Raw genomic sequence first — 17,671 nt, forward strand, 5'->3', positions numbered from 1 at the left:
TTGAACTAGGTGGGGGGGGGGCTATGTTGAAACATAGTACTGTAGTTCTAAAAATTTGTTGCAACATATTTCCGGTTATATATTGAATGAGCCTTGTATATGCATATTCATTTCATCAAGTAGAACATTTTTCCCTTCAGTTAATGAATTATCAGGGTGTTTAATAGTCAAGAAATCAACAAGTAAGTCAAGAAATTATGCTTGTCATCAAGAATTTTTGCTATTTTTTACAGTATATAGTGAATTTACATTGTACCTGTACTGATTTGATAAAATTTAATATCTGGAAATCTAAAATTGTATTGAGTTGTAGTTATGATTTGTTAACCTTGTTTTTTATGAATTGCATTCTTGTATGCAAGAAATTTTCTAAAAATATTAAATAAAGTAATGTGGCCATTCCCCATCCAGGATGAAGTCTGAAGCATTAATTTTTATATGCATTAATAATAATAAAAGCAAGTCTAAATCTCTTGTTAAAGTACAGATTCAGTTTTCATCTTAACCGGCCTTATGGTAGGGGCTTTTCATTGAATAAAAATATATATTTTGTTAATATCCACCTGTAGCTAAGTAGGAGGTGATTAAATGTTAAGAAAAAGTCAAGAATTTGGATTTGTTATTTCAGTATACACCCTGATTATGAGCTGAAAACTTCAAGTGGGTTGCCATTTTTCAGTATGGCTTAAAAAGCTCAGCTTGGATTTTGGGGTAGTTTTGATATGCTGCACAGCGGCGGCACCAGGATTAATCATCTAGGGGTGCTGAGGGGATGCAATGCTGAAAATAAAGAAAACATTAAACACACATGCAACCTTTCAAAACTGCGGAAGGGAGGCAAGGACAGTTTACTTTCCCTTGGTAGATAAGTTTTAGCATAGTGCGGGGACAAAAATAGCAAAAAGCAGGGAGCAACTACACCCCTAATTGCCACCTCTGATTAACATGAATTACTGACTGAAATGAAATTATATGTGTGAAGTGCACAGCAACTTCGTCTTCGTTAAAATCCCTTCTGCCACACTATCCCCAACAACGAACTGTGAAATTTCTTCGTGAACATTGGACATCTTCCTAACAGTTTTTTTTTAAAAAAAAAGCCTGAAATGGTACATTTACTAGACATGTTACGTGGAACAAATACATAGAACATGTTAACAAGAAAACTACCCTTCACGTTACAACTCGCATTAACTACAATTTCCCAATACCTTACTTTTAAAAGTAGCTGAAATTTTTGCTTCAGTGCAAGGAAGAACAAGCAGGAGGAAAATAAACAACTCACATTAAGCTATAGTCAATTATCGAAAACCAAACAAACGAAGAAATATTCATAACAACAATGCTGAAGAAATTAAAAATGGCCACTGCTCTTTATAGAGGCTGCTGCCAGTACAGGAAAGTATGTGTATCAGCATCTCTTTCAGTGCTTGCCTGTTGCAATAATAACGGTCTTACTTCAGTACTTCACATTCGGCGCTCAATATGACGACATGACATAATATGACACACTAAGGGTTAGTGTTTTTAGTTGAACGTGGGGGGTGCGGAGGAAAATTAAGGGGTGTGCAAGCATGCCCTCGTGCCCCCCTGGTGCAGCCCCTGATGCTGCACTAGATAACATTGTGAACATCTCAGCTAAAATTCAGCTTTGTTTAATTTTTCACCAGTTTTATCTAATTTTACTGGGCTATAATATTTAAAGGACATATTTTTTATCTTCCTTATTTTTGTTATGAGGTCTATGTATTATGCAACTAATGCAAATAGCCTGTCTTGGTATGTCCATAATTTTAAAGAACCAAACACAAGCTGTAATTATTATTATGAACTGTAAGTGAGAGAATGTGTGTTAAAATCAATTTTTGTGCAACATCAACAAAGTAAATTGTGATTTCCAATATTAATGCTTTTACAGGAAATTGGCAAAGTGGGTAACGAAGGATGGATACCTAAAGAGGAACTTGTTTTATCAGTGGTTCCGGGGAGTTGTATCTAAGACAATAAACACAGTAGATGATGAATTTTTCTACGGATATCATGTATGTACACAGTAGCTGGTATTTATCTTCATGGTAATATTGGAAAACAATATTTATCTTCATGGTAATATTGGGAAACAGTCCAGTGCAGTCAATACCTTTAACTGTAATGAACTTTGTGTTAAATTTGTTTTAAGCTTTTCTGTTCTTAAAATTCCATTTTTATTTGATCTTGATACATCTTGTAGCTCTTATTATATGTATGAAAAATTATTTTAAATTTGTTGTAGATTTTGTATTAATACTTTTGGGGTAGGGTGTAAAGGTGGCTGGTGTGTGGTGTTAATGACATCCCTACCTGAGTTCTCTCTCAGGGATAAGTTGGAAGGAAATTATACAAGGGGAAGTCAGTAAATACAGGGTGATCGAAAAGTCCCCGAACCCAAATTTCAATTTTTTTTTTCGCCGGTCGTTATTATGATAATGTCAAAATTTCTGTGGAAGCTGGTTTGCGAGGGTCTTGGCTGTACACGACACAAGAGATGGCGCTGGGGAGTGGCACTAGCAGTCGTGGCGAGGAAATGAACTACGAGCAATGCTGGTAACAAAAAAATCAGGTAAACCAAACCAACAGTTAACCTAAACTGTGACCCCACAAGAAAAAATCGGGTGTTGTTAAATCAGGTGATCTTGCCGGCCAAAGCCCTTATGAAATCAGGCGGTCATCAAAAAATTCACGCAGAACTGCCATGGTGGCATTGGACGTATGGCATGTTGCCCCGTCTTGTTGCAACCACACATCTCGTTCATCGGCGTACAAAAACGCGATAAACTGCTGTATAATGTCCTGGTACACAATAGAATTCACTCGGTTTTCGAAAAAGAATCCTCCTCCACCGACAAAGTCATCCTTGCAACTGGCGTGATTATTTTGTTACCAGCACTGCCCGTAGTTCATTTCCTCGCCACGACTGCTAGCGCCACTCCCCAGCGCCATCTCTTGTGTCGTGTACAGCCAAGACCCTCGCAAACCAGCTTCCACAGAAATTTTGACATTATCATAATAACGACCGGCGAAAAAAATAATTGAAGTTTGGGTTCGGGGACTTTTCGATCACCCTGTAGATCACAAACTGATGTGGGATAGCTGAAAATAATAGTGAGTAGTTTCTAAATGTGTCATTAGGTGGCAGCACAATCCAGCTTGATAATATTTAGTTAGCAGTCGCTAGATAGCAGACGCATGCATGAGCAGCTGAGTTTAAAAATTGTGACCATGTTTGAGGAGTCAGAAGAGCAGCATGCTGTTGTGCATTCTTTGTGGGCAAAAGGACTTCTGGCAAAGGATATTCATGAGGAAATGTTTCCGGTGAGAAGTGTTTGTTGCATGAAGTGGTGCACAACTGGGTCGATAAATTCTAGCAAGGATGGTCAAATGTTGACGAAGACCAACCGGGTCATCATGTTCAAATTGCGACAGAACAAACAATGCGGCAGATGGAGGAGATGATTCAAGCTGGAAGGTGACTGACGATAGACAGCATAGCAACTACAACAGGGTGTTCTCAGAGCTTATCCTACAGCATAATGCACAAATTTCCGAAAGGTCTACACATGGTGGTGGCAAACGTTTCGTGGATGAGGTGCATGAGGTGCGACTGTGGCTGGGACGGCAGCCCAAAGACTATTATGCAGCAGGTTTTGGGGAACTGATAAAGCGATGACATACGTGTATCAATGTTGGTGAAGATTATGTTTAAAAATAAAAACAATTTTCAAGTCAGTATCTCACTTACTATCAGGGGTCCCAGGTTCAGTACCTAGGGGAGGCACATTGCATAGTGGTGCGGATCTCACTTTGAACTGTAGGTCCAGTCTGGATGTGCATAAAGTTGACTTAAACATCAATTCAATTCAATATATCCCTTAGTATTTTTTTTTTTTTTTAAATGTTTGTGACTGACTTACTTACCCTCATAGTTAGGAATTAAGTTAAAAATGGGCTATTTAACTTTATTGCATGACAAGATTTCAAAAAGGATTGATTGTTGATATAGAAATACATATACGGGTACACATGAAGGAATTGAAATTTCAAAAAGAAAAGGATGAACTAAAAATGCAACATATCACTAGCTTGTAGGTCCTTGAATGTAACACTTAAGGTAGCTTTCAGACTGAAACAACATGCAACAGGTGACATGTGCCTCTTGGAAATCAAGCTTCAGAAATAAATGGGACCTTTGAAACCAAAGCAACATGACAAGCTACAGGTGTCGCCTGTTCCTTGCATTTCACTTGGAGTGTAATGTCGTTTTCAATGGCATGCATTGTGTTACTTTGGTCTGTTGTCCATGTATGCACGATGAATGCTTTCTTGTAGACTTGTCAATTGTATGAACCTCCGTGCCACTTGTTGCCTGTTGTTTCAGTCTGAAAGCTCCCCGGGTATTTGGAAGCATGAATGGAGTGTACTTACATATTGTTCTGTCATGGAATTTCCACATTTCAGCCCTGTTTGCTGGCCTTCCTTCAGGTTTTCCAAGGAGTTTGAAACATTGGAAATGGTTCAAAATAGGGGGAAAGTTTAACAAGATTAAATAGGAAAGTTAGGCATTTGGTAGCACCCTGAGGAATGCCCTGTCACAAGGTTAAACCTTCCTAAAGCTGCATGTGACATCATCCTTAAAAAACTGGGCTTGTTCTTTTTCCATCTTCCTTCCTTCCCTTCATCTCAAAAGCTGCTGGGTAAACAGAATTTGCTCATCACAATCTCAGCAGGAAACTACAGACTTTCTTTTTTAATTTATTAAACCCATCTAGTGAGCCATTCTCAGTGCTTTAAATTGCTGTGCAAATGTGATGAAGGTCTTTGAAATGGTGCAAAAGTGACAACATGTTACAGCAAAAACCACATGTAAGTGGTTTTTAATTTCCTATTGAGTAATTCCATGAAAAGTGAAACCAAACTGTCAGACTTGCACGATACATTTAAGGGGGAGAGGGACAATTTCCCCTAGGTCCTTCTCTCTCAGGCAACTGGGGAGCATTGTTGCCAACTTAGATCTTTTGGGGCCAGATCTGGCTCTTTCGTGCACTCGTTTGGCTGTGAGCTGTGGCACCCGCTCCCTGCCCACTATGATGCCATCACTAGCCCTGGCCCACATAGACCAACTTTTGCCATTTTGCACGTGACGTGATATTATTGTGTTGGCTGCATCACCGCACCCCCTCTTACCTCCCCAGCTACTTTTATGTAACGCCGTGGCTGAGGTGAAGATGACAATATTGTTATGCGGGAATCCCTTATATTCGATTTCATAGGACCATCTGTGGATCATTGAGATGGGTGATGTCGTCAGATCTACACAGTGAAAACTAAGAATTGATTGTCATCACTAATAGCAGCACCCCTCCACCCCCTTCACAACTAAAATTACCATGGGGGCACTTTATCCAGCCTTTTAAAATCTAACTCCTTGAAATTCAACTTTAGCTCAATTTAAGGTGAAATTTAGCTTTTTTTTGCATCAGGTTTGGCAACACTGCCAGATTGGCCGTAGGAGGCAAGGAAAAATGCATTTCGCTTATGGGGGGAATTATTTTATTTGTTTACTTGAGAATATCAAACTTCCGATGGTGGAAAAAAAACATATGATCAGGTAGAGGATCCATTGAAGATGATATTTTCGATAGAGTCAAAACTCCCGTTTGTTTATCCGTAACTTGAATTTGAAGTTGTTTCTCCATATGGAATACATGGGATTCTGTAAATACATATTTTACATATTTTTCAAACACAGTGTCTAGCTTAATAATCAAGTTTAAAAACCGCTTCCACTTGCAACATGGGTAGAAATTCATACTCTGAAATTATGTGTGGATTTTCTTTAGTAGCAGTGCCCATTCCAATGATATTGAAATAAATGCAAGCCTGGTGCAAAAATGTCACACCTCACCTTAATTCATTCATTATGACTAAGTACATAATGTTTAAATTTCAGCTTAAAATGCAGGTTCAACCAGGACTCGAACCAAGGTCTGTGGCATACCATGCCATTTCTCTACCACTGAGCTACTGAGCCAGCCTGGCTTCACCTTATTTTTCGATGTCGTTGTTTTACCTGCATGGAATCATCTGTGTCAGTGCTACAGCAATGGAATCTGTTTCTGGGATTCCAGAAGGGGTAGTTCAGTGGTATAGCAATGGCACAATATGCCAGAGACCTAAGTTTGAGTCCTGGTCCAGCCTACATTTTTTGCTGAAATTTAAACATAGGACATCTGTTGTGTGTGCCAAATCTTCACACTTAATGTTTGTGTGAAACGCTCTGATATGTCTTTGTATAATATTTCCTTAGTGCTGTGAAGATGTTGTTCACCTGTTTATAACATGACCTGTGACACAATAGCCCTTGAGTGCTAGGCCCTGCCTACCAAATGCTGGCCTCACTCCCACATGCCTCAGCAAATGTGGGCAATCATCCAACCTGTTTATGAGGTGATATGTGGTCAGCATAACAAACACCCAGTTGTTGGTGTAGTTTTCCATAACTGGGTTACGCTACTCGTTCATAGCTTCCCAATTTCCTCATGATGGTGGGTAGCCACCGGTCCCACACTCTGGCCGAAATCTCAGGAGAAAAGTTATTTCGCTTCCTCCCAAGAGACTGAAACTAGTGCATGTCCCGTAGCCCGAGCCCAAAGCCTGATACCTCAGACCACGTGGTCACAGTGCAGGACTGTTCATCTGTTTACCTCACAGAAATATGACAGTTATCAAGTGAAGGTGTGTTCTCGTTTGTTTTTGGAGTTACATTTATAACAGTATAATTTTAATGGATATATAAGGAATAATAACAGTCCAAGTCTACAAAATACAACTGTATAATACATGCCATTATTAACTTTGTAAAACAATATCCATGCTTTTCAAGTGAGTGATTTGAAGAGTATACAAGGTGAAAGTTTCAAAACGTTACACCCATAACTATAGAGTTAACACAATATGTAAACATGGATAATCTGTGGAGAAAACAAATAATTGCAAAATTATTTGGCCTGATGAATTAACAATATTGATTCAATTACAGATTGTTTCTTGATCAGTAAAATTATTGGCAGCACTTGTCAATAAACTGGTACATTGACCAATAGTGAACAATTTAATGTGTCACATTAGAAAATTGAAACAATTGTACATAAACATGCTGAACTTTCTATTTTCAGGTAACTGTTCGTGATTCCGGTCCTGCTTGCACCCTGAAAATTGAGAACTTGAGAACAAAGAAGATTATCTGTGTAGATTTGGTAGCTGTGTTACAGTTCCCATCTGATAAATGGCCTCCACGTCCCGTTCTACAGCTTAGTGATGTCAAGGGATTGTCAAAGGTAAGACTATACTTCAAAGTTTAGAAGCTTGCTACAGCCTTCCATTTATTGCATCTGTGTTCGTACAATGTACATGTTTGCACTCCCAGGGACATAATGGGCTGTATTAGTGGTAACGTCACAGCAGACGACAAACCAGGATTTGAGTCTAAGCAATGGGCAAAAGTGTTTTCTTCCTATTCAATTCAATGGGATTTTCCATCGGAAGGGGTAGTTTTAATTATTGTGACAGCAGTTATGAAATAAAATAAATTATGATGCGTATCGTACATCAATGTAAAGATGAGATTTCAGTTAATACGACTATATATCACACATACCTTACAGAGAATAAGGTAAAGAATAACTGGAGTAAGAAAATCATGCATTTTTATACAAAAGTTGGACATTCCAGTTCCGAGCACATGGATAATGGGAAACCAAAAGCCTCAGGTGATTGAACCGGTGGAGCTCATTGGCTGTGATTCTGAATCGAATTTCTTTTGGAGCATTCACTTTACTCGATTTCCTACTCCATTTATTCTTTACATTCTCATCTGTAAGGTATATGTTATATATAGACGTATTCTCCGAAATCTCATCTTTACATTGATATAAGATGCACATCACATTTTTGTTTCGTAACTGCTGCCACGATTCTTAAAGTTACCCTTTGCAATGGGAAACTCAATGGAGTTGGGTAGGGAAAAAAACAAGTCTTTATTTGTTTAGACTCTTTTCCAGCTCGTCGTTTGCTGTAACGTCACACGAATACAGCCCATTTGTTCTTTGTTTTCTTTACTCTTTCATAGGCTGGTGAAAGTCATGCTCTCTAAAAATCTGCAGCTTGCAACTGTTATCTTTCCTTCTCTCCCCTCGATGCACTGTCACTCGGTGTTGCTTGCTTATTGTTTCTCTGCCAACTGTCCTGTAGAATTTTCATGTACAGTCATGGTGTGTGCAATAAACGTGGTTTTAATATTGTACAACTCATGTTTTGTGTTTTCACATTGTGAATTGAATTGTTGTTTTTTTTCCATTAATTTCGAAACTTCGTTAACTCAGGTTACGTTATCTGGGACGGAGATGGTAGTGCATCACTGCTTTGTTTGTTATATTCTTACAAACAGAAAAAAGGGACTATTAAAAAAATCTTAACTACTTACTACAAACTACTTTGTATTTGTCCTGTTTACTGACTGTGAAATGCTGAAACCAGAATTTATTTGGACAAAAGATCTTGATGTACATTTCATCTGCTTTAGTGGTTACAAGGAATGATTATTTACTGAAATTCTGAGAGATCGAGGCAGTATTGGTAGGAGGAGCAGCAGTAGATGAACTGGATCAACTTATTAAGAAATTAAACATGATTCTTTAGCATATTCCAGTGTGATATAAAATAGGCAGAATATGGACAAACAAATCGGGTAAGAATCATTATTATACTACGTGCATAGTTTTTCCCCCATACATTTCCAAACGACACACAAACTTGGAAAAAATTAATAATGTATAGTTTAGAATGTCAATATTATGTCGTAAAAGAGAAATTTGGAACATTTTAGATGTACTATAAAAAATAAGAGAAATGTTCAGGTTTTGCAGGACATTTTACATGGAAACGTGGCATATTTCCTCACCTGCAAAAGTGGCATTGATTGCAAGTGCCCATACTAAATTAGAAAGAAACATAAAATAGAGCATTAGAACCTCAATGACAATGAATTTGGAGACCTTTATTTAACTTGGGTACTAACAGTTTGGGAGATACATAATGAAGACAAAAAAATCTGTTGATTAAAGAAAATGGCATAAGCAACTGGCAACAGTGAGCTTAATTTTGACCATCTTGGAAATGATTCAACAAGTACCTAATATACAAGTACTTTTCCTCCAAATCCATTGGCTGTGATGGTGGCAACGAGAAGTTTATGAAATGTCACCTGTTAAAGAAATCAGTGTGCTGTTTGTAAATATATACGTAGTGGTTTAAAATGTTTTTCTTCTTCAGTAACATCTCAAGTTCCCACCAATACTGGTGATGATACTTGAACATTGTAACAATTAAAGCTGTTCAGAATATTAGTGAAAACATCGATATAGTAATATTAGTGGGTAAAAGGAAGGAGGGTTAACAAGGGCTACATAACAAGTGAAGAGGAAAAAGGAAACACACACCATGCACAGAAAAAAATCAAATTTTCACAGCTGTGAGCTGCATCTTCAGATGTAGAAGTGAAGTAAGAGAGGTGACAGAAACAATAGTAACAGTTCAACCTGCAGAGTTGCCAGGTCCAGGTCTAAGTTGTGGGTGGTTAAAGAAACATGGTTCTCACACTAGGCTTGTTGAAAACTGTGAGTGGTATGTTGTGATGTGGGAGGACGCGGAGGGTGGGGAAACGTTACTGGGTGGCCTTGTTCAGACCATAAGATGTGGTTGCACTCATGGCTAATATGTAGGCCCTCTCCCATCTTTTCGTACTGAAGTGTTGGTGGATTGGGGTAAGGGGTGGATGATCGCTACCCAGAAACAGTTGTTCATGGGGATGTTGTGGTGTTTGGTTGAAGTCCAGATTTTGGGTGGAGGTTGTTAATTCTGAGGGTGAGGGCTGTGGATGTTTCCTCCACATAGAAGCCACCACAGATGTTCCATGTGAGGATATAGATAAGGTTTGAGGTGTAACAGGTTCCTTAGGGGGTAGAGGGTGAATTTGCCAGTGACAGTGTGGATCTGAAGGGTATGGGAAGTGACAAGAATGGGGCAAGGCTACCCAGTAACCTCACCCCCACCCCTCACCTCCATTATTACTTTTAGGGCCTCCCTGATGTTGCAGTGGTGGCATTGTTGCCTTGTAATCATGGGGTCCCGTGTTCGATACCCAGTGGAGGCACATGGTGGTTCGGATCCCACTTTAACCTTTTGGAGCCCAAGGCCATTTTCACAAGGCCATTTTAGTGCCTGAGCCGATTTTGAGCAAAATTGAGTTTCAATTAAATGAGTGTAGATCGGAGGCTAATTGCTCTAGAGCAGTGTTCCGCAACCTTTTTTTACTCACGGCACACCCCAGACGGGCCTAGACTCAACACGGCACACCAAAATGTCTGTCCCCTCAAAATCATATGAATCTTAATATAATTACGAAATATTACGTCGTTATGTAATCAATTATTGTTATTATCATTGTTGTTATTATTATTATTATTATTATTATAAAACATGAATAGACTTATGCATTTATTAAAAATTTATTAACTTTAATTCACTGTAGAAAATACACATTTCTAATACGAATTTTAAAGTAAATAACTCTACTCATACCTTCAATGTGATACTTGAGCCTGCTTAGCTGCACACTGATGGCTGATTCGTGGCGGAATCGTTGACAAAGCAAGCCTCATTTCTTCATCGATGGATTTGAGTCTCTCTCTCTTTGATGTTTAAATTACAGTCAACGTCGAGAAGCCCAGTTTACACAAATAAGTAGTTGAAAATGGTAATAACACATTAACTGCCATCTCGGAGATAGCCGGGTATTCACTAACTTCCAAAAATTTTAATTTCAATGTTCTGTCTGCTTTCAAATCTGCCAGTTCCTCTTGTAAGCATAAAGTTTAAGAAGCGCCAACAAACAGGCACAAAACAGTCAGACATACACAAAAGATGCAGTGTTACAAACAAAGAACTCGCTTGAATAGCTCTATTGTATGATTGGTGCGGGCCGCTAAAAGGCTTGCTAAAAGTCTTATGCGGCTTTCTTTGCGGTGAACACAAAGCTTGCCGCCTGTAACCCATCAAACCGGCCCAATATTACAGGCGAGAATACATATAAGATGAGCAAACTATAACAATATTGAGTAAATAAATTAAATTTAATTTCTATGAAAATATAACAGTTGTCAGCAAGAATAAACAAGCACCTTCTTACTTAAAAGCGACAATTAATTTCTTACAATATTACAATAGTAGGTAAAAGTTCACGTCACACCTTTCACCTTGTGATGGCACACTAGTGTGCCGCAGCACACCGGTTGCGGAACACTGCTCTAGAGAGATGAATGATATACCGTTGTATACGGAATGAACCAGATATTCAGAATATATAAAATTTATGCAAATTCGGCATATATGTGGCGATTGTCTATATTTAGACAATGCAGGGTAACCTTTGTAGCCACTTGTGAAACACTTGTGCTCAAGAACAAAGGCTTTTCTTCAGCATGCCTTGAACTTCCATTCTTACGATGCAGTTTCAACAACCCCTCTTCCCCTCCCCCAACCCCCCACCCCCTGCTTACGCCCACACGGAAAACATTCCTTTTGACCTCAAGTACCAATAAACAAACTTCCTTCAAATGCAGTTTCCAGGGGTGAGGGAAACGCATTGCTTTAGAACAACAAAGTCGGCCTTCCTTTGACAGCAAATTTTTTCCCTTGAAAAAAGATGCAAAAAGAGAGTTGCCTTTTTCCCGCCATTTTCATGAAAAAACGTGTAACAATCATTTCTGTTCAATACATGTGTTAAAAACAATATGAAAAAAGAAAATCTAAATTCTAACCAAAAATAGCGAAGTTATAATGTAAAAACTACGACCTTGATAAAGCGTCTTGATCGAGATGATTGGGCACCCTAAGGTTACCTAAGAGCATCTCGATCGAGACAATCAGGCACCAAAGGGTTAAACTAGGTCCAGTCCCAATTAGCCTTACTGTGCATAAAGTGGACTTAAAACACCAACTCAATCAATCAACCATTATTACTCTTTCTACCCCACATCACGGCCACACCACTCACAGTTTTCGACAAACCTGCCAAGAAACAATCTTTATTGTACAGTTTGCAACTTTTTTGTGGTCCTGGCAACCCTGCAGGTCACATCTGTCCATCACCTCTCTTATTTGCTTCTAAACCTGAAGATGCGACCCACATCCATGAAGATTTGAATTTTTCCTGTGTCTGGTGAGTGTTTCCTCTTCTGTTGTTAATATATTAATATTAGGCATTCCATTGCAGGCAGTTATACCACTATAGTGTAAATCACCAACCCTGAGACCTTCTGTAAACAAACGGTCTCACCGATTCGATGTATCACTCCGCGTCAGCTGATTCATGACCGAAATCATCTGCTGTTACACTCATAGTTCGCCGCACCTATTCATTTTATATAAGAGCCTCTGAATGTGAGAACCCGATCTCAAAACATCAGACGAATATGCAGCCGCATACATTGTTACTCTCCCGGTCATTCTCTCTTTCATAACCCTTAAAACTGCAGACACTGACACACCACTGCACTGGGATACCAACTTAACCACTTCATTTACTGGTTTCTCAGGATACCACTGACAGAACGTTACATAAATATTGAGTAGAATATGTTTCTGACCCCTTTTCAAAGGCTGTCCTTGCTGGTGTTTTTAAAACAAGCTCGGAGAACGCGGAGACTTTCCCGCACGCATAGAACACGGCATGTTATTTTTCTAAGGATAAGTCAGGCAATATTACTAAGTTGCACTACTTCCTTGCTGTTCACATGATTATTTTTAGAAAATAACCAATGTTATAAAATATCATTATGTACCCAAATCTCTAAGCTCATTGAAAGTTACAATGCATATTCCTACAAAATGTTCACACTTATCTTGCCTTGCCATGTCACCAAGTTATTTTACGAAGTGCGCTATATTTGGTGGAACAAAAATCGTTATTAGGATGCTTGTCAAAGTTTCCAACCGGAATAAATTTACGAACTTTTTGTCTTGTTTTGATCATCATCAATATATTTATTGAACTTACAGCAATGCATATGCCTGTTTATGCCCATTATATTTATTTACATAAGATACAATTTACATAAAATCTACAAACAAATTTCAAATACACTCCTATCTATATCATCCTTAGAAATATACATTACCATGTTATATCATTTTGTCTAAAAAAAATGCAAGTAAAATATATTCAATTCACATGCAAGAAAGAAGCCAAATTTATGGGAAATGATTACTGGTGCAAAGAGTTAACCATAAAGGTGAAGCAATAAGTAAAAAAAGAAAGAGCATTGGGTTTAAAGTGAGACGTCATTTGCGGCAGCGTATCCCATACTACAAATTGGCCATTGTTTTACCTTATGTAATGAATCCTGTAACAACGCTGGATTTTCGTGTGGATTATTTTACTTCTATGAGTTTGCAATGCTTTCTGTATGCACGTGGTTTTGTTTACAGAAAGTATCAGGGTTTGTGATTTGAACTTTAGGGATTTGCTTTAAAATATTCAAAGTATTGGATAAATATCGAAATATGAAAGTACTTGCCATTTAATGACATAATTAATTTTTCGAAACAATACTGCAGTAAAATAATAAAATGTTTAATTTTGCCTAATTTCCAGGATATTTAGACTGCAAAAATGTCATGTTACATGTTTGTGGACCCTGTGACACACCTAAACTCCAAAAAAGTATCTGCTGGTATCAGTAATTAAATTTGAATAGATTTTTCCTGATACCAGTACATTAGCTCAGCCCTAGTAAATAGTAAATATTATTTTACAGTGTTTACATTTTAAGCAATACACACACATAGTGTTCTGCCATCAGTTGTTTTTGTATAGCTGATGAAAACTTCTTTAGTGACTCATTTGGCACTAATATTCAAACATTGTCCTTTCCATCTTACAGAAAGATTTCAAGGACAGAGTATGGTTTGCTGTGCCAAAGGTGTACAATGAATTGGAGAGCAAACGACTGGAAGATATTTACTGGAGAATGTCTTTCTATGAGTATGAGAAAGATATCATTCTCAGTTTGCAAAACATGAAACCACTAATAAAACTAATGAAGGTATGTAATTTCTTTTGCATTTCACTCCTGAAAATAGTAAATGTATGTAAAACTGTAGCTAGAGTTACTACTTATGTGACAATCTATATATTTTATATATGTATAAAAATGGATGTATGTGTATGTGTGTGTGTGTGGTGTGTGGGTGTGGGTGTATGTATGTATGTATGTTTGTTCCGGCATAACTCTCGAATGCCTGGAGCATTTTCAACCAAACTTGGTACACGTATCACTTGCAATCTCAAAATAAATACTGGCACCCCTAGGGGTGGGGTGGGAAGGGGGTGACATGTAAAAATAATCGAAAATGACTGATATTAAATTCAGCAGAAACAGACATCCGTGACTATGCAATCCTGCACAACGATAGTGTTTCTCGGGTTGTCTAACATTCAGGCTGATATGACACTCTGTTTCAAAAATGCCCGATATTAGTGTGAAATCTATAGTTTTCGGAGTCACTCCCAATGCCGTTCAACTCCAAGTTCATCACCTATCGTCATGGGGGTGAGAGGGGGTGAAAAATAAAATGCCACAAATGACCTAGATCAGTGTTGAATCCATAGTTTTCGGAGTCGCTAGGCTAAATGGTGACATTCACGATCACATTTAAAATTAGTTACATTTTACACTATAGTTAGAATTCATTATTTTCCTGTCTAACACAAGATTGGGATAAATAAATACCCGGGCAATGCCAGGTAATCAGCTAGTTGGTAATAAAAATGATAAACTATATTTGAATTTATTCCATGTTCTGCTCTTCTTTATTTCGTTGGGACAGCTTAACATTGCAGTCCTGTTTCTAAATTGCTTATTACTTGTGCGTACTGGGAATCCCTGATTTTACAATCCCAGATTTTACATATTAATTTTTTGGTCCTTGTTAAAGTTATCGGTAGAGGCACATATTTTTGATCAATAAAAAAGCAAAATTTCGGTACAAAAACAGTCAATTTCGAGTTCAAAAGTGGTAAATAAAATAAAATTTCGGTGCTGTAGCTGTGAAAAAATGGGTGAAAAGCAATATATAAAATGACATTCTGGTTTTAAAATTGTGAACATAATCCAAAATTTGATTTAAAAACTGCACTTATTACAAAATAAACATATCCCTTCTAATAGCACATTTATGTAGTTACCAGAGTATTGAGTTTATTCTTGTATAAAGTGGTCCATTCTTGTTTCTCAAATATTTACAACAGAATTAATCAATTTTCCGTGAATTGCATAACTCAACAGGATAATTCAAACCTTAGAAAGTGTCTATAAATAAACTCTAAATATCGTGTTTGAGTCTATTTTGCAGTTTATTTCGTGGCCAAACAGGGTAGGAAAATGCACCTCCCACCTTTCAGAAACATTAAAAATTAACATTAGAATGTGTTATTTTCAGATTTGGTGTTTTCGTCAAAAATGAAATATGCATGCCCCTAGTTATCGGGTGATTCTACAATTAGGAGACACTTTTGACTTGGATTTAAATTTTTTTTTTTGTTTTATTAATTTTTTGAGATCGAAAAGTTACGAAACTTTTTCTTGATACTAGGTGTGTATTATTATTTCAATGTGGAACAAATTTCATACTGTTACTGTCAGTGGCGTGCCCAAGGGAGTGTTGGTGGGGGTTATAACCCCCCTTTGGCTTAGTACTCCTAAAAAAAAAAAAAGAACATCATAGGTAGGAAAATATGACAAAATGAGGGCTGAATACCAGAAAAAGTGTACATAACTCCTCCCTTTCAAAATCCTGGGTACACCCTTAGTTACTGTCTTCCATGGTGAGGAATTTCATTACAATACACTGTTCCATGCTCATGTGCACCTTTCAGGGGCAGCGCGAGAAAATTTTGACCATGTTGGCAAGAGCATGTATTGATAAATTAGGGTGGGCAGATATAAAGTATAGGAGTTTTACAAACATGTGTTCTCTCTCACTTTCTCCCCCCTCTGTGTAGATTTTCTTTGTATTTCTTTCTCAGTTTCTCTTTACTGTTACACATCTTTATTTCCTCTGCTTGTGTTTCCCCTCCCCTCTCATGCACACACATATGATGGTGCACGTAACCCGTTCGCCAAATCTTCTAATGGAATTTCTTAATATTATACTCTATCCACTCCAATCTAGAAAGAAAATTGGGAAGGGAGTTGATAGGTCTGGCCCTCCAAGAGCTGTTGCCGCTCAGGTTTTTCTCCTATCATTTCTATCTTTCCTCTGTCAATCTTGATATAATCTACCTAGTTCTCTTTCATTGTGTCTCCCTGTCTATGTCTTTCAACTGTTCACTGTGTACTTCAATGTTTACGGGGGATAATTTTCTTATCCCTTTAACTTGAAGAAGAATGAATGTTTTTTTAAGTCCACTTTATGTTGTTGATTTGTTTTACTTTGCTTCTTCTGCCACTTTTGGCTAATTTTCGAAGATGGGGATGAGTGATGATATGATGAAATTGATGAATGGACACTCACAAACATCCATGCCCAGGCTGGGATTTGAACCCGAGACCCCTGGCATCATAGCGCAATGTTCTAACCACTCTGCCACAAAGGCTGGCTCCACTTTATGCACATATAGGCTAATCTTGACTGGGCCTACAGTTTAAATTTGGATCTGAGCCACTGTGCAATGTGCCTCCACTGGGTATTCAACCCGGAACCCCTTGATTACAAGGCGACAACATCGTGCAGGCCACTATATTAAGAAATTTCCCATATACCTTATTAGGTGTACATATTGGATTAGAGTATGCTGTTTAATTCATGGGACAACTTATGAAAAATGTGGAACAAATTCTTTACAAATGCAACAGGCACCGATAGTTACTAGGTTATACAAGAATAGGGTTACCAGACGTCCGATTTTTCCCAGACATGTCCTACATTTTAGCCTTATGTCCGGCATCCAGGAGGAAGTTGAAAAATATCATAAATGTCCTACATTTTGACCATCACATAATATTAAGAAAATATGTAATAAGAAATAATCATGCAATTACTGCACTGCCAAACTCAATAGTGAAATTTATTTTGATTCAGTCATTCATCAATTGTTGTATGTGTATCTTGGTGTAGCTTGAAAAAGTTCTGGAAAACCAGGACGAAATGTCACAGATAAAATAAAATAAAAACCATTAAAAATAACTGTTAGATTATTTTGCATCTACTTGTACAAAAAGTGGTTATGCGAATCCTTAAGAAGAACTTAGATATCCAGTCATTGCTCAAAAAGAAAATAAATGTTTGTCCCGCTAGGAAACAAAGGGGAAAGGGAAGCAATTAATGAACAAAGTTTTGGGACCACTTACTGCTGATGTCACTGTTCAATGCCTGAGTGGAATTCTTTGCCTTATTGTTTATACGAGAGGTGTCTTCTGGGTGCATGCGATGCATGCGGCACATGCGTCAATTGTGGGAAAAGAATTATTACTTTCTTTCACTTCAGATCCAACAAATGTAATATAAGCTTAGTTGA

General features: G+C 37.8%; 1 protein-coding gene across 5 annotated transcripts in view; it reads left to right on the forward strand.

Annotated features, from left to right (window-relative positions):
- LOC145988877 (cyclic GMP-AMP synthase-like receptor) overlaps positions 1–17,671 on the forward strand; it is an 89,218-nt gene that overhangs the window by 38,209 nt on the left and 33,338 nt on the right. For 4 of the 5 annotated variants that reach the window (XM_083124143.1, XM_083124146.1, XM_083124142.1 and 1 more), the window contains exons 5-7: positions 1,919–2,042; positions 7,212–7,373; positions 14,037–14,198. In XM_083124143.1, the coding sequence (XP_082980269.1) occupies positions 1,919–2,042; positions 7,212–7,373; positions 14,037–14,198 (448 nt within the window). The remainder of the gene's footprint in view (positions 1–1,918; positions 2,043–7,211; positions 7,374–14,036; positions 14,199–17,671) is intronic. The other variant, XM_083124147.1, reaches the window with a different exon arrangement.

Source organism: Lepisma saccharinum, chromosome 6 (assembly GCF_977018435.1).
Source record: "Lepisma saccharinum chromosome 6, izLepSacc3.1, whole genome shotgun sequence".
NCBI lineage: Eukaryota > Metazoa > Arthropoda > Insecta > Zygentoma > Lepismatidae > Lepisma > Lepisma saccharinum.